General features: G+C 38.8%; 1 protein-coding gene across 1 annotated transcript in view; it reads left to right on the forward strand.

The window, feature by feature from the left end:
* Chic1 (cysteine rich hydrophobic domain 1) overlaps window positions 1-23,988 on the forward strand; it is a 34,605-nt gene extending 10,617 nt beyond the window's left edge. The window contains exons 3-6 of the mRNA XM_052171547.1: window positions 5,567-5,722; window positions 15,571-15,627; window positions 15,848-15,907; window positions 17,498-23,988. Of these exons, the coding sequence (XP_052027507.1) occupies window positions 5,567-5,722; window positions 15,571-15,627; window positions 15,848-15,907; window positions 17,498-17,548 (324 nt within the window). The 3' untranslated portion in view covers window positions 17,549-23,988. The remainder of the gene's footprint in view (window positions 1-5,566; window positions 5,723-15,570; window positions 15,628-15,847; window positions 15,908-17,497) is intronic.
* Window positions 23,989-26,035: the final 2,047 nt, after the last annotated feature.

The raw sequence follows: 26,035 nt of genomic DNA on the forward strand, positions 1-26,035 counted from the left end.
TAACACTAAAAAATGGGAAACAAAGCATCTCCAATAGAGAATTTATTTCCATTTCTATTAGTGCTACTGCATGTTTTGACTGGGGAACTACATGCAGCTTGAATACTAACTTAATTGTTTTTACATATTTAAAATTATAGCGCCAGAAAATGAATATCTTCTACACTGTCAGTAAATATAGCTCCCAGGCAGAAGCATTATCCACTTTTTAATTAGCCATTGTTTGTGCTGAAGTAATCTTTTGAATATCTTTTCACACCTCTTCATTCCTTTTCAGTTTTTATGCAACTAAAATTTTCATTGATCCAAAAGATACTAGGATGTTTTTAAACTGAATTTGTAGGAATGGTAAGCTACTTTTGATAACCATTCATACAACCTAGATGATGTGGCTGGAAGCTGTTCTTGACAGCCTCCCTCCCTCCTCCGCCTTACTCCTCCTCCTCTTCCTCCTTTTAAATCTGTCTGCTTTTCTTTTTTAGAAACAGAGTTTTGTTATGTACCCCAAGCTGGCCTGGAACTCATTATGTAATGCAAGCTGGTCTCAGACTTGTGGCAGTCCTCCTGCCTCAGCTCTCTAATTGTTCTGATTATAAGCATGAGTCACCATGCCTGGCTAAAACATGGATTCTTTTCAGGTGATTATTTTTATAGCAGATATACAGTCACGTATGTGTTATTTGTATTATATGCATTTTCTCATGTATTAGGTAATGCAGAAATGATAGTCTACTATTGTCTTAATATGTGTTTTACAATGGGAAAAGCACTAAAAGTGATTCTGACCATCTGATGCTTGTTTTGTTGCTGTGGATCAAGCCCAATGCCTTGCGTGCACTAAGCGTGTGCTCTGCCACTGCGCTTTAATTCTAGTTCCTGAAGTTACATGGTTATAACAAATACAAGTTTTATTTCCTTAGTGAGAATCTTTTTTTCTCCAGTAGGTATTATTTCATTGGTATAGATTAGTGTGGATTATTAAACCATTTCTGTAGTAAGGGGAAGGCCTTCCATAAATATGAAAAAATTAAATTAAAAGGTCTTTCCAGCTTAATATTCCATGTATAAATTGTCTTAAAATGGATAACTCTAATACCTCACAGAAAAGAATTACCCTTTATTTAAAAAAAAAAAATCAATCTTGGCATGAGTGAGAAATTCTAAGTAGCTACTCTGAGGTAAACAAAATGCAGTGAATTAGGAAAACCTAAAAGGCCATTTCAGAAACTCCACAACTCACTATTAACCATTTGCTTCTTTTGTGTTAATTCTTGTAAACGCAGCACAGTGAGTTCTTCTGTCATGATAGGACAAATCGTGTGGATAAGTGTGTTTGTACATCCAGAGATAGATTCTGGTGACCAGAAAGTGAAAGACCCACAGTAAGTTTTCAAAAGTGTCTGGTCCTCAGCTTGAAAGTAGCAAAGAGCATTATGAGGAAAGCAGTGTGCAGTGTTAGGAATGGGAAGCCATCAAAATTGAGCCCCTCCTCTATTGTGATCCAATATGACAAGTGATTGATAGGCTTGTGTTTGTCTCGGGGAGGGAGGCCAATCCGTCCTGCTGGGCTTTGCTTTACTTTTCGTCTGTTTGCAGAGTCTCCTGCATCCTGTTATAAAATATTATGACCTTTCCCCACCTTCCTGATGTTTTCTTTTTTCTTTCCAATAGAGTCAAAAGGAATGAAATGTTTCTTTACAACCTACTGTCCAACTAGAAAGTCAGAGGCTCCCAGCTGACAGAATACTAGAAATAGTTGTATAGAAGTGAATGAGTCCAATTGGAATAACTGGGAATCTATAGTTAACCAAACATGTTTAAAGTTGAGATTTCGTCAATTCTCATTCCCTGTCTGTGTTTTGTGACTTATACTGTTACTCAAATATCTTTTTTATTTCCCAAACCCAGTCCTGGCATCTTTTTAAAGTCAATGCAGAATGTACCTTGTTGTTTAAGATTCTAGGGAAAGTTTTTCTTCTCAATATACTTGTCTTATGACTCAAAATTTGATTTCTCATTTGTAGTAACTTGAACATTTGAATTTTAAATTGTCAGTAGTAAGAGACTCTGTTAAAAAGTAAACTGTTGAAAAAGGAAAAGTGCCAAATTTGAGGTGTGTTGGTATTTTCATTTTCTGAAACGGGTAATGAAAGTTTCCTAACAAACTTCATATAGCCTATACTATGGTATGTAATTGCTTTCCCTTCCCTCAGCCTTCTAACACTGTTCTCTGCTAGAAAGAAACTTTCCTTTTTTAAGGTCTCTGGGGGAAAACAAGCTTAAGGAGACAAACCGAGTAAGCCATCACTGAATAACTGTTCTGAAATCAAAGTATATTTGTCTGAGATAGAGAAGGTGTTTTTAATTTATTGTTACAATATGAAATCAATTTTGTTCTTTTTTTTAAAAAAAAAAGCAGAATTGCCTACATCATAGAGTGACTACAGTTATATCCAGTAGATTTTGTTTAGAGAAGGAGAGGAATACAACATAAGAAGAGTAGGAAAAGCTGTTCTCTAAGCACTCCCAGGCAGTGAGGTAAAGGGTCCTGTTTTTAGAAAGCATTCACATTGTCAAGGCAACAGTGCTCAAGTGCTTCAGGAACACACTTAATCCCCTTGTTTTGCCTGCAGTCTTCCCAGGAGATATGGACAATAGGTGCATTTTCTGAGTACCGAATGCCTAGTAGGCACTGTGCTAAGTAGCTTTAGAGTTGTTACCTCATTTATTCTCGAGATTTTTTTTCTAACAAGAGGAAAAACATTACAGCCTAGTAAGAGGAGGAACCAATGTTACACAGTTGTGACAGAATAAGGGACAGAGAAGTCTGGACCCTCCCAGAATTCTGTGTGTCCTTAGCTCAGGTAGAAGGCTAAGCTGGAAAGTCCTGTTACTATCTTAAACTGTTACTTGGGGATTCCCTGCAATGAAAAGCAAGTTAAATGCTCCTGTTTGGGACACCTAAATCTTTACACAGTAACTTGGCACCTTGGTTTTTAAAAAAAAAACAAAAAAACAAAAACAAAAAACAAAAAAAAACCCCAAAAAACAGCAAATGACTGTAAGAGGAATAACCTGTAGTACACCTGCTGACCACAGGCTAGCCCCTGACTTCCAACCCTGGTTCTGAAAAAAAAGGGAGAGAAAGGAAGCAGGGGAAAGGAATAGCTCTGAGAAACTCACAACCTGAAGAACATTGATGTTGCCCTCAACACGTGGCAGATTATCCTTTTATTGGTAATCCATATGTAAGAAAACTGAGGCTTTCAGTGTGCATCTGCTCAATCCCTCTGCCTTCAGAGAACTCAGGTAACAGCTTCTCTATCTCTGCATGTGAGATATGATTTACAGACTTGTTTTCCAAAGTATTCTAGGTAAGAAACTTCTTCCAAATTGGAACTTCGATTTCCAGTATCTGTCATGGCTGGAGAGATGGCTCAGTGGTTGGGGACACTGGCTGCACTCCAAGAGGTCCTGAGTTCAAGCCCCAGCAACCACATGGTGGCTCATGGCCATCTATGTAATGGGATCCGAGGCCCTCTTCTGGCCTGCAGGCACACATACAGATAGAACCCTCATACATAAAATACATTAATACAATGCAATTAATTAAAAACAAAAGCTATACCATTTCACTTTATATATGAGGAATTTCAATTAAGAAAAATTAAATGAGCCGGTCTTACCTGGTTGGTAGTAGTCCACAGTTTTAATCCCACTGTGAGTTCAAGGATAAGCCTAAGCCTGGTGTAGATTTCCAGAACAGTCAAGTCTGCAGAGAAACTCTGTCTTGATTAAACAACAACAACAACAAAGTGCCCCCTGCCCCCCGCATGGCTCAGCGGTGAAAATGAACTCAGTCCTGAGTTCAATTTCTAGCAACCACGTGGTGAATCATGACCATTTTTAGTGAGATCTGGTGCCCTCTTCTGGCCTACAGGCATACATGCAGGCAGAACACCTTTTTTAAAAAATTTGATTTTATCTGTGTCTTTTTCCCAGACCTGGTAAGAAATAGAAGCAAGTCTCTTGATTTAGCTTTAAAATGTTTTCTGATTTCAATTATAAAGCATGATTCTCTCAAGTTATTTTTATATTTACCCCCAGAAATGTCACTGCATTGAAATTCTTGGTGCCCAGTGACTGCCACTGTATCACATTGTTAGCACTGTAGACGGAGAATGGAGCAGATTTTCTGTATGTAAACTACATTTTAAGTTCTACGGTTTCAAAACTGGCCATTGTTAGCAATAACAGTCAGTTCATAGACTGAGTAATTAAGTTACAGGTGACACAATCAATTCTTTTTTGTTTGTTTGATTGGCTGGTTTTGGTTTTGGTTTTTCGAGACAGGGTTTCTCTGTGTAGCCCTGGCTGGCCTGGAACTCACTCTGTAGACCAGGCTGGCCTCGAACTCAGAAATCCGCCTGCCTCTGCCTCCCAAGTGCTGGGATTAAAGGTGTGAGTCACCACCGCCCGGCAACACAAACAATTCTAATAGAGCTTATCTTACTTAATGTTTTCACCATTATAGTGCTGAACTGAATCTTTATAGCATCCGTTAATACCTACATTGGTGTGGATTCTAAGACATTCCTGTTAAAAGTAAAAGATACACGTGTGTGAAGAGTGAAGCTTTCATTTTTACAGCAACTTGTCTTTTGTAACAACATTCTAAGTTTTGCTTTTACAACTAGATGCTGAAATTTTTCCCATGAGTTTCCATCTGCTCACTTTCTAAAGGACATGGTATCATCTTGGTGATCCAGAACCATGATTTTACCAAAACCACACTATTTTTAGTGTTCCTTTGAATCATGTAACTTGAAAGGAGAATTTTTTGGTGCAGATCTTCCCTTACATGAGTCATACTTACTCTTTTGAATGGACTTTGCCATTGTTCGTAGAGAAGCACAAGCAACTGCTTTCAGGAACAGAGGTCATGAGCTAGAAATAGGAAATTGATATAAAGGCTTTCAACCTTCAAACCTCAGAGTGCTTATGAGTCTGATGTGTGCTGAATGCTAACAGATAGCTTTAAACATAATTACCAGATACCATTTTTTGGTTAATACAAACAATAGCAAGTTTAACTATTATATTACAGATTTGCCAGAAAGAAAGGGTACTAAGAGAGTTTATTTCAAAGTAATTGGGGATTATTATCAATGCCTGTTTAAATTTCATTCCCTCTGGCTAATTGTTTGGTTTTTGGTCTTGTCTTAAGGCTTCTAACCAAAGCCCAGCTTTGAGTCAGGATGCCTGAAGGCTGGGAGCACCATTGCTTTAACACAAATGTTGGGTGACAAAAGTGCTTTTTAATGAGTATCCTTTCCTATCAGTCTAGTTGCTTTCACTTTATTGTTGGTCATTTCAGAGCATTGTGAATATTATGCGAAATTTTTCAACCATGAAACTGTATTGCTTTACTCGCTAAGTCTTCTTCCAAATGTGAATGATACAGATTAGTGGAGACATTGAAATATTTGTGATAAGGCATTTTCCTTAGGATTAGAGGTAGTGGGGAGCTGTCCACAAAACCTTAAAGAGAGTCCCCCTATTTTAGGTGGCACCAGAAGAATTTAAGACCAGCATTGGCCGTGTGAACTCATGCTTGAAAAAGGCTCTCCCTGTCAATGTGAAATGGCTGCTGTGTGGATGTCTCTGCTGCTGCTGTACCCTGGGGTGCAGCCTGTGGCCCGTTATTTGTCTCAACAAAAGAGTAAGTATAACCAATCTATTATATGACAATAAAAAAGAGCTGACATTTATTGGACACTTATTATGTGTTAGAACTGTTTCCATGATTTATTTAACTCCCAGAGCAATGCCATCTTTATTTTAATGCTAAAGAAATTCTGCAAAAAGAGAATAAGTCACTTGTTCAGCCTTTATCAATACTTTATTACTTAATATGAATTCACACCATTTGCAATAAATGCAATTTAGTTTATTTGGATTCCTTTTTGAAAAAAGGAAAACCCAGAGGGATAACTTAAGCTACTTTTGAGCTACAGGTGTACTGGAGAGCACCTCTGGCTCTGAAGCCAAGCGGAAGGACCTTCAATCCTGAAAGTTGAAGAAAGCCCTTACCTTTGAATATGTCATAGCAACATCCTTTTCTGGTTATGTCATGAATTTAGGACACTGTCTTAATTCTGTCTACTTTAAAATTTCATTTTTATTCCAGGACTGTTTTCCCCACTGGGAGGACATCTTTGAAAAGTCCAATTAACGGGCTGGCATCAGTGATAGAGTGCTGTTCAGTTCCCAGCAATGAAAAAAAAATGTGATGAAAGGGGCTGGAGAGATGGGGAACAACACTTGTTCCACAAGTGTGTGCACTTAAACCCCAGCACCCATGTCACAAGCCAGGCATGGGTGAAAACAGAAGGGTTACTGAGGCTTGCTGCCCATCAGCAAGAGACTCTGTTGCAAGGAAATAAGGTAGAGATACACACACACACACACACAAGTTATAATTAAATCCAATGAGGGAAAATACCCATTTTACCTAACGTTCTTTCCCTAGTACTTACTAATTTGTTTAAACCTGTAAATAACAATTAGTCCACTAAATCAGATAAGTTGAAAATATTGTCAAGAAACACTCATTTTATCTTGCATTTTCTCTTAAGCTCTTTCATAATTACTTCAAAAAGACAGATAATAAAATGCTGCCAACCCCGTGACTTTTTTTTCTTAACCTAGAGTGTTGTGCATGGCAGGCAGGTGCTCTACCATTGAGCTATAGCCCTAACCCTTGTTTTATTTTAATACAGGATCCATTTAAGTTATCTAGGCTGATTTTAAAATGGGGTCGGTCTTATTGTATAGCCCTGGCCAGCCTGGAACTTTTTATATAGTCCAGGCTGACCCTGAACTCCCGGAGATCTGTCTGCATCTGCCTCTGCCTCCTGGGTACTGGAATTAAAAATTCACACTACTAGGTTGGAGAGAAGGCTCAGTGGTTAATAGCAGTGACTGTTCTTCCAGCGGTCCTGAGTTTGATTTCCAGTAACCACATGGTGGCTCACAACCATCTGTAATGCAGTAAATAAATCTTTAAACAACAACAACAACAACACTACAGGGCTGGAAAGTAGAGTGCATTGGCTGTTCTTTCTGAGGTTCCAAGTTCAGCTCCCATCAATCACGTGGCAATTCACAACCATCCACAGTAGGATCCAATGCCCTCTTCTGAAATGAAGATATATATACAGAATATCCATATAGGGAGGGAGGGAGGGAGATAGATAGATAGATAGATAGATAGATAAATTTTTAAAAGATGAATAACTTAGTTTTGGCATATTTACAAATAGTACTTGTGTGACCACTGCTATAGTATAACTTTAGAAAATTGCCTCCCCCCTTTAAAAGGAAACTTTGGGACCATTTAGAGTGACTTTGGATTTCTCCCCAGACCTCGCTCTCAATCCCAACCAAGTGCGATGTACTTTCCCTCTCACATTTCCTCCTGGGACAGTGTGCTCTGTGCATTCATGCAGTATACATTACTTCATGGCTGGTTTTGAAACCAAGGAAGGCTCTTATTGTGTAGAAACACATACAAAAGTTACCTGTGAAGCCACTGTCCAGTATATGCCTCAATAGCATTAAACACATCTACCCTGGCACGCAGTCAGCACCACTATGCAATTCCAGACCTTTTCTCATGCTCCCCAAGGACAAACCCCAGAGCCAGTAAGCAGCCATTCTCCATTTCCCTTCCTTTCAGAAAGCTAAGAAGTGCTCCGTCCTCTTTTATCATATTTCAGGAGAGTTTTAAAAGGATTAGTATTAATTTTTAAATATATTTGGAAGAATGTGCTAGTAAAGCCAAGGCTTTCCTGTGTTGGCAAAGGCTTGATTTGCATACCCTCTCTTCACTTGGCTTAGTCAGATAGACCAGGGCTTATTCCGATTTTGTAGTTGAGTCAGTTCCAGGGCTTTGTTCCCTTCGGCTTGGTTATCCAATTGCTGTGTCTATCTTTCCTCTCGGTGTGCTGCCACGCTCTCCATTTCAAAGCTTGATAGTAAAGTTTTGACTTGGTCATTTGACTCGTCTTACAAAGCTAGAAGTTTGTCATATTTGCCAGTATTTTCAAAGACAAGACCTTTTGGTTTTCTGTTTTGTTCCTGTTTGTTTTTGCTTTTGTGTTTAATTTGTTCTTTTTCTAAATCTATAAGGTGTGAATCAGGTTACTGATGTGAGGGCAGCCTTTTTTTAAAGATTTATTTATTTATGTATTTATCATTGCTCTTTTTATTCAAAGTCTATTGTATCCTATATTAAGTAGCATAGCTGCCAGAGTCCCTTTTCTGGTTAAGGTATCATGAAATGTCTTTTTATGTTCTTTTCTTTTTTTAAATTGTTTTAGATTTATTTTATGTTTATGAGTATTTTACCTGATTGCATGTATGTATACCACATGCATATCTGGTACCATCAGATATTAAAAGAAGCTATTGAATGTCCTGGAACTAGAGTTACAGGCAGTTGTGAACTGCCCCGTGGGTGCCAGGAACTGAACCCAAGTATTCTACAAGAGTAACAACTGCTCTTTTATTTATTTATTTATTTATTTATTTATTTATTTATTTATTTATTTATTTTTTAGTTTTCTGAGACAGGGTTTCTCTGTGTAGCCCTGGCTGTCCTGGAACTCACTCTGTAGACCAGGCTGGCCTCGAACTCAGAAATCCGCCTGCCTCTGCCTCCCAGAATGCTGGGATTACAGGCGTGCGCCACTACCGCCCCCACCCCCACCCCCACTTCCGGCCCAACAAGTGCTCTTAACTGCTGAAACATCTAGCCAGCCCTTGTCCTTTTGTTTTCAATCTATTTGTATCCCTACTTCTAAATGTAGTGCCATGTATACAATATAATAGATGGGTCATGGTTTTAATCCATTCTGAAAATATCTACATTTTAATTGAGAGTTTAATCTATTGACTTTTAAAGTGACCAATAAAAATGTATTAGTTTGCTGATGCTTTGATAACCAAGTGTCACATATTAGGTGAATTAACCAGCTAAAATGTATTCCCTCACAGTTCTGGAAACTAGGAGCCCTGTCTTAGTTAGGGTTGCTATTGCTGTGAACAGACACCATGACCTCTTCTAAAAGAAAACATTTAACTGGGGCTGGCTTACAGGTCCAGAGGTTTAGTTCATTATCATCAGGGCAGGAAAGATGGTATCGTGCAGGCATTCATGGTGCTGGAGAAGGAGCTTCTACATCTTGATCCACAGGCAGCAGAGGTAAATGCCACACTAAGACTGCATAGTGAGTGAGACCTTATCCCTTGCTAAAACAAAACCAAAGCAAAAAAAAAGTCTCTAATAGGATTGCTTTTCAGAGTCTTTCTGGCTAGTTAATTACAGTCTTGTTCCTATATGTTTACAAGTCTCTCTGTGCATGTCTGATTCGTAATCTTCTCTTCCTATAAAAATACCAATTATAACCCTCATTCCTGTGATCTCAGCACTGAGGTGGTAGAGGTGATCAGGAGATAAAGGCCAACCTCAGCTACCTAGCAAGTTCGATGATAGCCTGAAACCCTGTGTCAAACAACAAGGCATAGCACACCCGTAGGACCTCATTTGTGCTGAACCATCTCCTTCCATTCTGTATCCATAAATACAATCACTTTCCAAGGTACCTTTGGAAGAGCAGTTGGTCAGTGCTTTTCACTGCTGAGCCATCTCTCCAGCCCCTCTCTATCACTTCTGTTGGTACTTACTAACTTGTAACTCTGGTATTAAATCTAACTTCATTAATTTTTTCTTTTCTCTTCTTCCCCCCAAGACAAAAAAGGCCTAAGTAGCCCCTTGTTGTCCTGGAACTCCATCTGTATAGCAGACTGGCCTTGAACTCACAGAGGTTCACCTGCCTCTGCATCTCGTGTACTGGGATTAAAGGCATGAGCCACCATGCCTGACTTTCATCCATCTTTTCAAAGAGCAAGCTTTTGATTGTTTTCTCTAAATACTGAGATTGATTTTTGGTTCCATTCATTTTTTACTCATTTATTTTCTTGTACTTTGCTTTCTATTTGTCTCTCCCCCCTCCCCCAGCACTGGAATTATAGTCCCAGGCCAACATATTCAGCTTTCTTCACATAGCAAGCACTTTATCCACAGAGCCATCTCCCTTCTTTATCTCTGATAATGTGCCCTGCGCTCAGTGGAAGGCAGGCGCCTGGCGCCCCCTCACCTTTAAGTTGCTGTCAGCATTGCTAGTCTGCTTTCTCCATCTCCTTACATGGACTCTGCCTGTCTCTATAATGTGGGTTTTTGTAGACAGCATATGCCCTAAATCTCTCCAAACCCATGCATTTAAAACATTTGTGTTTCAAGTGATTATTGATACAGTTACAGTAAGTGTCGACCCTGGTTCATGTTATCTTCTATTTTACTGGGCCTTGTTCATGGTCTGTCTCTCTTTTTCTGCCCCCCTCCTACTTTAATATTCTGTATTACCAGTTCTATCCATCTTTAGCATAAATCAATTCAATTTCTTTATGTATTTTACATACAAGGGTACTATGTCAGCCTGTACTCCTACAGAAGAGGGCACCCCATTACAGAATGTTGGAAGCCACCACATGGTTGCTGGGAGTTGAACTCAGGACCTCTGGAAGAGCAGACAATGCTCTTAACTACTAATCCCCTGGGATTCTAATTTAAATGTTAAAGAATTTAAGCTTTTTTTTTTTTTTTTTTTTTTTTTTGGTTTTTTCAAGACAGGTTTTCTCTGTATAGCCCTGGCTGTCCTGGAACTCACTTTGTAGACCAGGCTGGCCTCGAACTCAGAAATCCACCTGCCTCTGCCTCTGCCTCCCAGAGTGCTGGGATCACCGGTGTGTGCCACCACCGCCCGGTAAGAATTTAAACTTTTTTAGTGATTGCCTTACATTTACAACCAGTTCAAGCAGTAGTAGTTGTAGTGCTTCTAGGCCTCTTGACTAAAATCAAATAATGACATGCCTTTTCCCAAGTGGTGCAAATACTCCTGTTTCTCCCTCCTGTCCACTGTGACATCTCCTTACCCACAATGCAGTCACTAATTTAGTGCTACTGTTACCTTGAGCAAACTGTTATCTTTGAAATGAGCTAAGAATGCATGCGCGCGCGCACGCGCACACACACACACACACAGATTTTTACCTTCTCTCATTCCTTCCCTAACACTTCTCCTTTGTTCATGTAGATCTGAGTCTCTCTTTTTTTTTTCAAAGATTTATTTATGCCGGGCGGTGGTGGCGTACACCTATAATCCTAGCACTCTGGAGGCAGAGGCAGGTGGATTTCTGAGTTTGAGGCCAGCCTGGTCTATAGAGTGAGTTCCAGGATAGCCAGGACTCCACAGAGAAATCCTGTCTCGAAAAACCAAATCCAAAAAACAAACAAAAAATATTTATTTATTTATTTTATATATATGAGCACACTGTAGCTGTACAGATTGGTTGTGAGCCACCACGTGGTTACTAGGGTTTGAACTCAGGACCTTTGGAAGAATAGTCAGTGCTCTTAACTGCTGAGCTATATCTGAGTACCTGAAAAGAAAAATACCTACCTTCTTAGTGATTTTAAGTATGTAATAAATACACTGTAATACACTGTGTTCCCATGGTACATTTCTGGAATTTATTTATTTTGCAGGACTAAAACTCATTTCACTTAATCAACTGCTCCTGGCTTCCTCTACCCAGTCCCTGGCATACGCTCTGCTGCTGTGAATGTGAATAGTCTATAATCCTTATATTAGAAGAGGAAAGCCTGCCTTTGAACTAAAATGACAGCAACAGCCTCAAAACATTATTCAAAGGCAAACCTGGGGCTGGGGTGTTAAAGCCATCTGTAAAGCCCTCCTGGCCTTGCAAAAGTAAAGACTTAAATTTGAGCTCCGGAACTCACTTGAAAAAAGAAAAGCCCTTGTTTGCAACCCTAGTACTGGTGTTCATGGGCTCACCAGCCTAGCCTGCTTTGTGAGTTTCAGGCCAGTGAGAGAGACAGCTGTCTCCCCCAGAAAAACAAACAAAAAACAAAAATGGTGGACAGCACCCAAAAAAATCACAGAGGGCAAAATCCCTCTGTCCTTTCCAGTGTACATGTATAAATGCAAGTCTGGTTTGATGAATATGATGGTTTTAATAGGTATTAATTATTTATTAGTGAGCCACCGTGGAAGGCTACACTTAATCAAGTTGCCAAACATGCCACCTTCCTCCCTTAACCAGTCTCCTACTTTCTAAAGCTCTAGATCAGTGTTTCTCCACCTTCCTAAATGATTGGCCCGCCAACCATAAAATTATTCTATCTAGTTTTGGGAGTCGCAACTCACAGGTTGAGAGCTGCCAAAGCTATATGGGAAACCTGGACTTAGAGCGCCACCTTGTGTCAAAACAACTGAAGTGACTACAGGCAAAGCAGACAAAACCAAACACTGGGATTTTGTTGTTTTCTTTTTTTCCCAGACAGGGTTTTTAATGTGTATCCCTGGCTGGAGCTCAGTATATGGACCAGGCTAACCTCAGATTCCCGCCTCTGCCTTCAGGTTCTGGGATTAAAGGTGAATGCCACCATTGCCTGGTGGAAAGATATTTATGCACATTCCTTTATTACTTCCTTTGAGACAAGTTCTCACTATGTAGACTTGGCTATCTTGGAACTCTTATGTAGAACAAGCTGGCCTCAAATCACACACATCCGCCTGCTTCTACCTCCCGCTGGAGTGGAGGGATTAAAGGTACGTGCTACCACGCCCTACTAAATGCATATCTCACCCTTCCCCCACTTCCTCCCTTCCGGGATTCTGCTGGTTTCAGAAAACTCTGTCTAATCAAGAAAAAGATGGCTTCAAAGTGTCCTACAAATTTATATATCATTGTATTGAGGACCAGGAATTAGACAGATTCCCTGATAGACAGACAGACAGACAGATAGGGAGAGGGGCCAGGACTAGGTAATTGAGATGGCGAGCTTCCAAAATGGCTGGCTCCTTCCTCACCTTCTTGACCTCAAACAGAAGCCTAGCTGCTGTTAAGACAAAGGCCTGGAGACCTGTTTCCTCCGCCACTAGTCGGACCGGTTCCTTGTTGGGTGTGTGCTTTATTGCTTTCTTTACGTGTTTTGGACATTAATCCCATATCAGATATGTAATTTGCAGATATGGTCTCAGGTTCTGTGTGTTGCATTTTGGTTTCTTTTTGATGTCCCCTTTCTCTGGGGTTTGGACATGGGTGTTGAGGAGAGTTGGGTCTAGGATTTTTTGGTTTGTTTGTTTGTTTGTTTGTTTGTTTGTTTTTCCAGGGGTGGTCATATTTAAAAAAAAAAAAAAAAACTACTGCCAAGAGCGGTATCAAAAAGCTTCTTATTTATGATCTTTTTTAAAAGAATGTTTTGCCGGGCGATGGTGGCGCACGCCTGTAATCCCAGCACTCTGGGAGGCAGAGGCAGGCGGATTTCTGAGTTCGAGGCCAGCCTGGTCTACAGAGTGAGTTCCAGGACAGCCAGGGCTACACACAGAAACCCTGTCTCGAAAAAAACCAAATTAAAAAAAAAAAAAAAAAAAAAGAATGTTTTATAGGTTGTGGGCTGATATTTAAACCTTTAATTCATTCTGAGTTAAATTTTGTATGATGTAAGCTAGGGCCAACTTCACTCTTACCTTTATTTATTTTTTATTTTTATTTTATTTTATTTTGGTTTGGTTTGGTTTGGTTTGGTTTGGGGTTTTTTTGGGTTTTTTTCCGAGACAGGGTTTCTCTATATAGCCCTGGCTGTCCTGGAACTCACTCTGTAGACCAGACTGGCCTCACACTCAGAAATCCCCTTGCCTCTGCCTCCCAAGTGCTGGGACTAATGGTGTGCGCCACCACTGCCTGGCTTATCCTTCTTTAGCATATAGCAATTTTATTTCTTTCTGTATTTTATATATTATAGGCACTGTGTTGGCTTGTACTCCTACACAGCAGAAGAGAGCATCAGATCTCATTACAGAGGATTGTGAGCCACCATGTGGTTACTGGGAATTGAACTCAGGACCTCTGTAAGAGCAGCCAGAGCTCTTAACTGTTGAGCTGTCTCTCCAGCCCCATACACCTGTCTTTTATCTAGTGTCATACTGTTTTGATTATTCTTTCAAGTATAGTTTCACAACAGGATATGTGATATCTCTACCTTCATTCTTTGGTTCTTTGGGTGGTGTCTATGTCTGTGTCTGTGTGAGTCCATATAAATTTTAGGATATTCTTTCTCTATTTCTCTATTGCATTGAAGCAGCATGGACAGTTTAGCCAAACACGGGTCTTTCACCTTTCTACTGATTTTTCTTTTTAATAGTTTTACACTTGGGTCCTTCCTTCCATTGTTTTTATTTATTTATATTGAGGCAGGGTCTCACTGTGTGGCTCTGACTCCTGACTGGCCCAGAACTCACAGGGATTCACCTCCCCAAAGCTGGGGTTACAGATGTCAGCCACGTCTGGCTTTTCTTCTTTCATTGTAATCTGAAACTTATTAAAAATGTAGAATAAGAATAAAAAATTCGTGGTAATCTTAGAGTGGTTTTAAAAGCTTTACTTTTCTAACTTCCTACAAAATACTTGCATCTTGAAAGGATATGCCTGGAGAAACTCAGCCTGTATCTGTTTTCCGACTTACTGCTTCTCTTCTTTCAACCTTCACTTTCTGCCAGGAAAACTTTCTGAGCTGAACCACCTTACTCTGGTACATGAGTGTTTATTGAAAAAGTAGTCATGGCCTGAAGAGATGGCTCAGTGGTTAAAAGCACTGACTGTTCTTCTGAAGTTCCTGAGTTCAAATCCCAGCAACCACATGGTGGCTCACAACCATCTGTAATGAGATCTGATGCCCTCTTCTGATGTGTCTGAAAAAAGCTACAGTGTACTTACATATAACAATAAATAAATCTTTGGGGAAAAAAAAGGGAAAGTGTAAAAAGAAAAAGTAGTCCTGAGAGAGGTTTTTGGATATCTGTACCGGGTGTGCAACTGCTGCTGTTCTGCATTAGCACTGTGGATAAACTTTCATAACAGTCCAGTGCATGGCCAACCGCATACATAGGTAGATCTCCTTTTCTAGCTATATAGTAACTACCCAGAGTTATTTTGCTTTTGACAATTTCTGTCAAATATATTGCTTTTTCTCTGGTTTATAATAGAAAAACCAGAGAAGAAATTAATTGCACCTTACAAGAAAACAGACAAACAAGCCAGGTGGTGATGACGGTGCACGCCTGTAATCCCAGCACTCTGGGAGGCAGAGGCAGGCGGATTTCTCAGTTCGAGGCCAGCCTGGTCTACAGAGTGAGTTCCAGGACAGCCAGGGCTACACAGAGAAACCCTGTCTAGGAAAAACTAAAAAAAAAAGGAAGGAAGGAAGGAAGGAAGGAAGGAAGGAAGGAAGGAAGGAAGGAAGGAAGGAAGGAAGGAAGGAAGGAAGAAAGAGAAAAGAAAAGAAAAGAAAAAAGAAAACAGAAAAACACAGACAATGTTCCTCAGCATCTCTTCTCACAGAATCTTCATCCTTTCTCTTAGACCAGAAGATCGATTCAGAAGTTACTAGAATGGGAAAATAATAGATTGTACCACAAGGTAAGACATATGTTTACATTATCAGATTGAAAAAGTAAGTACTAAGTCCACAAAGGGACAGACTAATGGACTATTCCTCAGTTATTAGTATGCCTTCTGGATAAGGGTTTTGAAGTGCTGCTTTATCTCTTGTAGCCTAGGTTGTACTCTTAGTGATGTATTCAGATATAATCAGCCAAAGATGATAGAAGAATTCTTAACCAAACTCTTACCTTTTTAGCTTGCTCTGCACTGGAAGTTGACTAAAAGGAAATGTGAAACTAGCAATATGATGGAGTATGTAAGTATGGAGTGGTTTGAATTACATTCTTTGGGCTGTTACCCCCATGTGCTTACCGTCTGTTGATTGTGCCTTTTAGCTGCTCAGCCCGGATTTCTGTCAGTTGGGGTGCACACGCCCCCATTCATTTTCTTTAGCTTTGTGGCCAACCTAAAGTATCTCGGAAGTTTAGAGATCATTTGCATCTTCAAAAATTCTGAGTTCCTGTGCTCAGCTGAAAATGTTGTCTACCCTTGGTTTCTGTGGCCTCGCACACGAACTATGTAACATATGGTAGTAAGCGCAGCTGCTGCCAAGCAAAGTACACTGGAGAGCAAGCTTAGCAAAAAGCTTACGGAAGGGATTGACTTTCCGTTTTAGACTCACATCCCTGGCTGGTTTTTGCTTTTTTTTTTTTTTTTTTTTTTTAATTTGGCTGGCATTTAACTTGGAGTGAATAAACTATTGAATGAGTAAAATCTATCAAAATAGATTGGAATACAGACTACAACTTTTTCCTGAAAACATGTTATCTTACTAGGTGCAGTGGTACAGAGCTCTCAACCCAGCCCTTGAGAGGCAGGGGTGAGCACAGCACTTTGGAGTTGCAGGCCAGTGCCAGGGCTACACAGTGAAACCCTACGTCAAAAAACTTTTCAAAGATGAAAGTAAATAGGTACTCTTAGTCACAAAGCATAAAGACACACATAAACAATATGATCTCTTCATCATATCTCTTCCAAACTTGCAGTGTTTATCATTAAACATGCCAGGGCTGACAATATAGTACAATCAGAAAAGTCCAGCTTCTAGAACCCTCAGTTTGCTCCCCGGCACCACTCTAAGCCTGTAATCCGGAAGTTCAAGGTCATCTTTGACTTCATAGCAAGGTCAAGGCCTGCTGGAGATACATAGAACTTCCTTTAACATAACAATAATAAAAGAACATAATAATAGAAGTGGCTTGCTCCTTTCTTTCCAGCTCTTGGAAACTGAGGCCAGGTGGATCTGTATAGCAAGTTCCAGGCCAGCCAGGGCCACATATTGAAACCCTGTCTCACAAAAACAGAAATCTTTAAAAAAACAAAAACAAAAACAAAAATCCCCAGAAATCTTGTAAGCCTTTCTGCAGTTCAGTTTTATAGCCAAGCTGTTTGAGCTACTCATACTTCAGAAACTTACAAAAATAATAATCAACTAATATTAGCTGTTTTAATCTTTAAAAAATTAAAACAGGTACTTTTTTTCTAATCTGTATTAAGTAGTTTTAATCTCTTCTTGGCTGAAAGAAAAAGGTACAGGGATATAAAACTACTAGAGTTTGGCTCTCTGCAAATAGCTGTCATAGGTCAGGCAATAAATGTTCTTAGTTCTAGTGGGTAGGGTTGGCTGCCACTTCGGCTTTCAAACAAGAGGCCTGTTTGGTCATTATTTAATTCTTCAAGTAACTGGGGATTTTTGTTTTTGTTTTTGTTTGTTTTGTTTTGCATTTCACTCCCTGTAATCCACGATGAAAATACAGTCCTGTGGTACTCAACAAGATTTTGTGGTTTATGTGTATTAAATGAAAAATGTTTTGTCAATATATTCTTTTCTGTCTTTATTTTACAGGTAATACTAATAGAATTCTTACCAAAATACCCCATATTCCGACCCGACTGAGGAGTTTTATTCAGTCACTTCTGTGTTATCTGTCATTTCCTACCCTTAGTGCCTTGTAGATGATCTTGGAATGGAGACAGTCTCTTTCGCTGTGTTCAATTTATTCTTTACAACAGTAGACTATTCTTCTCACTCTTTTATTTGTGTTAATTTAAGAAAATTTGCACATCTTTTTTGTTATTAAATGAGGCTTGTGTTTTGCACTCTCAATTTTTAAATAAATGCAAACATATACCCGTATTTATCGTTAACACTAAAAACATCAGTGCTGGTGTTTAAAGAAACAAAACAAAAACCTTGTTCTGAGCATGCTGCCTTATGATTTTCATACTCACTGTTTCTAAATATGCATCATTTTTCTAGGCTATTTAATGCTCTGTAATCCCTTACTGAACACATCCAAATAAGCTTTTGGTAGCTTTTAGAAATGGTTTTACTCTGCTCTTAAAGAAAATGCAATTAATAGCACTGGTTTCCTCCTGCACTTTGCTAAATTGTCACTTATGTTAGTGGATAAAATATTTAAACTCCTAAAGCCTTGTAAATATTGTCTCTTTGCATAATGTAAAATGTGGTATGCCATGGTTTACAGAATGTATTATTATTATCAATGTATTGCCAACAATTCCACATAGATTTTAATATGAATGATGTTTGCAAGCACCCTTTTGAATGTAGAGACCTTTAACATGCTATTTTGTGGCAAAGCCAAAATGAGTATGTTAAATTTCAGGTGTGGGGCGGAGTGCCCTTCCTAATAAGTGGATTAAAATTGAAATCATTACTTTAGATCTTGGGCATCCAACCTGAGACCAAGAACCTTTTTTTCCATTTAATTCACTGTTCTCCATCTCTCCTCCACTCCATCCCCATCTTATAGCCCTCAGGAGTTCTTATTTCCTTTCCCTCGTGCATCCTTTCCGTCCTTTGAAAAATACACAAGATTTCAGTCTTTAAATGTCTTGAGAGCTGGGCACATGCCATTAATCCCAGCACTCAGAAGACAGAGGCCAGGGATTTCTTTGAGTTCGAGGCCAGACTGGTCTACAATATGAGTTCCAGACAGCCAGGGCTACACAGAGAAACCCTGTCTCTAAAAACAAACAATCAAACAAGCAAGCAAACAAAAGTGTCTTGAGATTTTTGCCTCTTCTGTGAGGTATCAAGGCCTCCCTGAAAGCCATGGTTTCCACTCTTCTGAAGTTCCTTTATTCTCCATCCTGAAAGAGCACAGAAGAGCTCTAGCTATGGAATAGGCTAGTCACAGTCGAGAAAACAGTCTCAGCCTTCTAATTGAAGATCTTCTTTTAAACACTTATAAATTATTGAGGAAAGACAGGTAAAATTTAGATAAAAGTGTTTTCATTTGTAAATTGGCCACGTGTTTTGATTGATACATGCATCTTTCTCTGTTTTATTTTTTTCATAATTAAATTGAGTGATATTACTACTTTGGTTCTACTATAATTTGAAATTGTAACATAATAAATGGTTTTATATTACATTAATTCAACTGCAAGTGAATGCCTGTATATGGGCATTGTTTATAATTTGCAGTGACTGACATATATTCTATTCTTTTTGTCCTTCTATTCTTAACTGCTTTTAAGTAAGCTCATCTCCATGAACAGAACAATCTTAACAAGGTCAAGCCTTTTTAAGGCATTTTTAAGAGTTATGCCTAATCTGAAATCCTTAGTCCTTGACGGAAAGAAGAAGGACATCCTGTTTGATATGTGGTTCTAATGGTTTGCACAAAAACTTGTTGAGCCACCCAGACACCCCAGATCTCTAAGTTCTAATATATTATCTATGCCTGCAAATATGTCTGCCTGCTGCAAAATTGAAGGTGTATTTTTATAGATAAGAAGGAAGCCTTTGAAAATGCATACCCAATGTCTTGCTTTATAGCTAAGGTCAGGGAAAAACATATCTATGTCTTAGGTTCCAGCTAATGTCATCAGATCTATGCTTCATACTGTGATGTTTTAATACCAAAATTGATTTCCATCATAATATAGAATTTTTAATTCTCACTGGTAAAATAATTACTCGTGAATGTCAACCCTCGGCAATCTTACATTTCGTCTGTAGCCTTAGAATTTGACCAAATAGTCATCATAGTAACTTTTTCTGCCATGTACAAATAACACTTCATTTTGTTCAAAAAAGATCAAGAAGTGTAATGAATTGTTTCCATGAAACAAATATTAAGACAGGAATAGATTGTATCTGGAAGTGACCAAGTATAATTCAAGTTACAATAGTATTTGTCATTTAAAAATATTTATCAGTATATGTCAAATCAACTTGAACTACTCACTAATAACTGTTATTTTATTGTTTAGTATACTGACTGACAGATCATAGTTTCTTGAGATACCCAGAAAGCAATCCATTTTTTCATTTCTTTTCTTTCTTATGTGACTGGTAGTTTGAGTGGGGAAGAAGTTCCTTATTGAAATTAGTCATAGCAAACGCTAACCTGACAGAGTACACCGAGATCACTAATTCTCCCCATTACCCCAATCTTCTTTTCTTTTAACCTCAGAATAGAATATAACTTTTATTTTTCTATTGGGTTAGCTAAGTATGTTGTGAAAGTTATTTTTGAATGAAAAAGAGAATAATTTTGTTGATATATAATATTCCTTTATTACCATGGTAGTTTCCAAAGGAAAAAACGTTTTTGAAATAACATGTTTTTGCCAAAGCTTCTAAATCTCTGTAGGCTTTGAGATTTCTAGTTAAAGGACTTTTTTTTCATATTCTGAAAAGCCTGGCGTGGTGGTTTACACCTCTAATCCCAGCATTTATGGGACTAAAGCCAGAGAATTGCTGTGAATTTGAAGCCAGCCTGGGCTACAAGCTGTTTCAAGAAAAAAAGAAAAGAAAGTTAGTTTCTGTTACTTCTTGTTTGATACAAAATTATGATTTAATAAATTGATCCAATTGGTCAATTTAAAGCTTATCTAAAAGGCTATTAGCATCTATATTATTAATAAAAATAAGGGCAAATGTCACATCTCAGACATGTCCTCTACTCGTTTGCCATTTTACCCCATGTTAATTTAGGAAAGAGATTTGTTATTGTAACTTTAGAAATAGATGGGAAAGTGCCTTGTCTTTTTTCAAAGATGATGTGGTATGTAGAAGGAAGCAGAATAAATGAATTAATATTAATAATTAATATTAATGATTCTTTTCAACTAGGCATGATAGCACTAGGTCATTATATTTCTCTTATTTAAATCCATTTAGTTATCTTCTAATCATGTGGTATATTAATGATAAAATATCACAGAATAGATCAGGCACTTAAAAGTTAGTATGATTTTAATGCTAGTAAGCATAGAATTTAACACGGTTCTGGAAGGACAATGGTCTTTGAGGACCCTACCAAAACTCACTTGAGAATTAAATATCCCTATTTCTTCTATTAACATGACCTGTAAACACTAATATCTTCTAAATAAGCTGTGTTCTTGCCCAGCATTGCCATTTTTAATGAGAGTTATTGATGCCTTTGATAACTATAGGAAAGCTCAATACATTTGTAAACCTAACAACAATTAGGTATTTTCAAATGTGTGCGACCTTTACAAATCATCAACACTTTCATTTTTGCATTCAGATAAGCCACTTAAAAGTAAACCATGACATGAACACGAAGACCCCAAACAATATGTCATTTGAATTTTACTGTATGTCCTAGGCAAGTACAGAATTTATACTCATCTGATTAATTGGAATAGCTTCATATAGTGGGAACACTTTTTCCTAAATTGACTGGAAGTATTCAGTGTATTGAATTTAAGTCCAATTATGCCTATAGAAGTCTGCTTCTTTAAAAAATAAAAAAAAGGTCTATTTTACAACTATCAAATCATACAGGTTCCCTTGAGTGGTGAACTGTTGGGAAATTTTTCGTGGTAAAGACTAAGTTTATTAATACTTGCTCATATACTTTGTGAGCTAAAAATAATTAAAGGGTATCCATAAGTATATCCTTTCATATGTGAGTGTGTATGTGTATATATGTACATATATATATATATATGTGTGTGTGTGTGTGTGTGCAATTCTTATCTTGCTCCAGCTTTTCCTCTCACCTGATTCTGAGCCAGCCTTTTTATTTTGATGATGGCAGCCTGAGAATACGTTCCATTTTCTGTGAATTTTGTTAAAGTCAGACTTAATGAAGAAACAATTTATCTAATAGTATGGCCCCCAGGCAAGTGGTCCAAATATGTGTCAGTGTTTTCCTCTGTAAAAGTAGAGAGTTGAACCTTGAGCTGGACAGAAAATGAGAGGTTAGCTACCATTCTGTGGTTCTGAGAAGCCACACAGACCATCTTTGCTGTGCAGTGTGGGAATGGTTCTTCTCAGATCTGCACTTGGTGGAAACTCAGTGCCTTGCACACAGTTTGAGTTCAGTTTGCTGGCTGGCTGCTAGTTGATGTGTGTTAGTAAAAACACACTCAAAGAACACATTGCCTGGCAGACCTTATTCCCTCTGTGCTGATAAAAGGGAATGTAGTTTCCCTAGGAAGGGAGGGCTGGGATCTCTGGTTTGCCATGTGGAATCTGACTGTGCAGTTGGTATCAGGTGTGACAATGGTATCCGCTTAGACCGTGTGAAGAGCTGCAGACTCAATATCACATCTGCTTCAGTGTCTCACCAAGTTCCCTACTCACCAAAAGATCTATCTGAATGGACTTAGAAAATTCCGGTGGAAAGGAAAATGGCATAGAGTTCAAACCCAAGTCACTTCTGGTTTAATTCTTAGCTCTGCTGCTTAATTCCTCTGTACCTCATGTCCTCATTGCTGAAGTGGGGACAATAATCTGGACCTACCTCACAGGGGAATTGAGGATCTTTTTCATGTGTCTGTATGCTTAGACGCTGACTAAAAGAAATATTGAATAGCATGATTATATAATTTCTACGTAGATGTGACTTTCAATCTGTGTTATGTTTTCTTTCTCAGTAACATCCTACAGTGTTATGACTTATTTTTTTCCAAGTCATTTTTGTTGCTAATGTCCTATTTGTTAAACATGAGTGATTGTACTATATTAATACTTGATTTAGGGAGAAAAGCAGGTAGGTAGAAACTAGTGGCCCTCGGGTTAGAGTAGATAAAAGTAGCAGTGCAAAGTAGCCTTGAGCCTTGCTCAGGAGATATTATTCACATAACACTGAAGGGCACACACTGACCTATCACATGCCTTCTACACCAGCCAAACGAGTCATGGAAGCACCATGCATTTTGCTCATGTACTTTCCTGTTCTGTTTACTGACATTGCTTACCAACACTGATTAAAAAGCTGTGAATGGAAGTGTGCTTGTAGTTAATGGAAATGAGAAAGCTGTCCTTAAGTGTACTGTAATATATACTTGAAATTGGGGAAGGAATTTAGAGATCCATATAATGAAAATGTTGGGAGCCACTTTTTAAAAGAACTAAAATTATTTGGCCTCTCAACATATTGCTTCCTAGTCCTGAAAGAAGAGAGAGAGAGACAGAGACAGAGAGACAGAGAGAGACAGAGACAGAGAGAGAGAGAGACAGAGAGACAGAGAGGGAGAGAGACAGACAGAGACAGAGAGACAGAGACAGAGAAAGAGACAGAAAGACAGAGAATTGACTAGTTTAACCTATAAATTCAGATTATAATTTGCCTTCAGTTTTGGTTTGTCTCGGGAGCCTGGAACTGAACTGATTCCATGGGGTGTGTCCATGTCCACACACAGAATTGCAAATGTACAAAGTGTTCTGATGTCATGTTATAGCATTAGTCTAAGTAATAATTTCTCAGCGTCTGGAAGTAGTTCTGTGTGTAAAGCCTGTATGATAACCAAGGCAATAAGTTCTCAAATGGTCCTTTTACTCCTGCTTATTTGATTTGCTTTTATCTTGGCGTAGTTTTCCTGCTTTTCTGTTTCTATTGTAAGCAAATAGCTGAAAATTGTTCTAATGCCTGGACTTTGGAACAAGTTACAAATGTTTGAAATTATATAATCTACAAGCTAGTTTGCTGTCCTTGGACTAATTACATACAAGTATGAATCTCTACTGCAAGGACATTCAGAGCTGGCATTGTTCAAACAATCTGATTGAAAAATGAAACAACTTCTCCATTTTGGCAGAGGATTCCTGTTGGGACAGCTTTACCAGAAGAGAATAATAGTGGCTATGTCTGTCGAACCAAGAACTTTCATGCATCTTGTAGTGTTCTGTAGCCTGTGGAATGAGTTCCTCTTCCCCCTTGAGTCCAGGACTGACTTTCCTGGCAGAACTCAACCTATATACAGCTGTGCCAAATGAAGGCTACCTGCCTCCAAGACTCCCACTGCTGCTTCTGTTGTTGTTCACGTGTCAGATACAATTTTATTCTCAGGATGCAAATTCCAATAAAGTACAAATCTATGTTACTGAGTTGAACTGTGTGGTTTTGGGGCACACCGTCTCAATTTCCTTGTTTTCATCATTATAATATCATTACTTAGGGGCAAATACAATAACGCAGCTGGTAAAAGGCTTGTTGCCTAGACTGGTGACCTGAGTTTGATCCCCCAAGACCCACATGTTAGAAGGAGAGATCTAACTTCCACAAGTTGCCCTCTAACCTCCCATCACACACACACACACACACACACACACACCCCTAAATGTACTTTTTTTTTCTGAGACAGGATTTCTCTGTGTAGCTCTGGAACTCTCTGAGATCTGCCTCTAGGAGATCTGCCTGCCTCTGCCTCTGGAGTACTGGGATTAAAGAGGAAAGGAAAGGGTTTATTTGGCTTACATTTCCAGGTCACAATTTGTTGTATAATAAAGTTAATTTATATTAATTTTACACAAGTTTAGACCTTATGAAATCATCACCATGATGGTGATCATCAAATGTATTCTCATCCCCCTTTGGTAACAATCTGACATCATAACTCAACAAGCCAGGTGTAGTACACAGACCTCTAATCCCAGCATTTGAGAGCCTGAAGCAGAAGATTATGTTAACTCAAGGCCAACATGGGATACATAGCACGTTCCAGGCCAGCTGGGGCTAATAATCAAACCTGAAACTACTGATAACAATAATAAATCACTTGTAGAGGTCATTATTGCTTGAGGTTTCCTTTTAATGATAATACTTTGCATATTGCCTCTCCTCCCTTTGGGTAGTATTGTGTCTGATTCTATAAGTAATTTATGTCATTTATTGGCTTTGGTAACCCTCATTGTACACAGTGTTTGACATATGGCTAAGTAGAAAGCTGTTTTTGAATGACTTTACTAAACATAAATGCTTAAGCAACGAGTGTGAAAGTATGAAAGTCCCCAGCAAGTCCTGAGTCTTACCAGCAAGCTACTCCTTATCAGCTTCTTCCACTAAGTTGTATTCAGGTGGTTAACATCCAGTTATACTAGATTTTTTTAAAAATGCCTTTGCAAATCCATCCAAAATAGCAATGTAAGGGTTAGAAAGATGGCTCAGCAGTTCAGAGCTTAACTTCCCAGCCTTCGTAGGCACACATGAACTCTCAAGCACACACACACACACACACACACACACACACAGAGAGAGAGAGAGAGAGAGAGCACATAAAAATAAACATGCCTAGTTCAGTCAATGGCAGTTGTTGACCATGACAGCGGTAATTTGAAAATAGCCAAGTTCTCAGCGGTTAAGAGCACTGACTGCTCTTCCAAAGGTCCTGAGCTCAAATCCCAGCAACCACATGGTGGCTCATAACCATCTGTAAAGAGATCTGACACTCTCTTCTGGAGTATCTGAAGACAGCTATAGTGTACTTACATATAATAAAATAAATAAATCTAAAAAAAGATTTGTTAAAAAGAATAATAAAATAAAAAGAAATAAAAAGAAAAAAGCCAAGTTGAAAAGCTGAGCAGTGGTGGCACACGCCTGGAATCCCAGCACTTGGGAGGCAGAGGCAGGCAGATTTCTGAGTTCGAGGCCAGCCTGGTCTACAGAGTGAGTTCCAGGACAGCCAGGACCACACAGAGAAACCCTGTCTCCAAAACAAACAAACAAACAAACAAACAAACCAAAACAAAAAACAAACTGAGAAAATGCATAGTTTATAACACAATAGAAACAAATGTATTGAAAAATTGGTGTGGATGACTTCCAAGGGTTTATGTCCATCTTACAATAAAGAAGCAGGAACTCTAAAATAATGGAGCCCCAGCGATGAAAACTTGCCCAAGAACCCCATGCTGGTGGAGGAAGAGAGTTCCCACTATTCTAAGAGCTTACCTCATGCTCAGGTTAACATAGCATGCCTGCTGCTTTCTGTTCATTTGTTAAATGCTGCTGTTAGGCAGATAGCGGTTAGTAGCCTTGAGGATGGGCCTTTTTGGCATGGTCAGCTTTTCTCCTTTTCTCCCATTGCCTGTTCCTTACAATTTACAACTACCCTCCTTACAACTTAAAGTTCCCTTGCCCAGGTGGAG

Source organism: Apodemus sylvaticus, chromosome X, assembly GCF_947179515.1.
Source record: "Apodemus sylvaticus chromosome X, mApoSyl1.1, whole genome shotgun sequence".
NCBI classification, from domain to species: Eukaryota; Metazoa; Chordata; class Mammalia; order Rodentia; family Muridae; genus Apodemus; species Apodemus sylvaticus.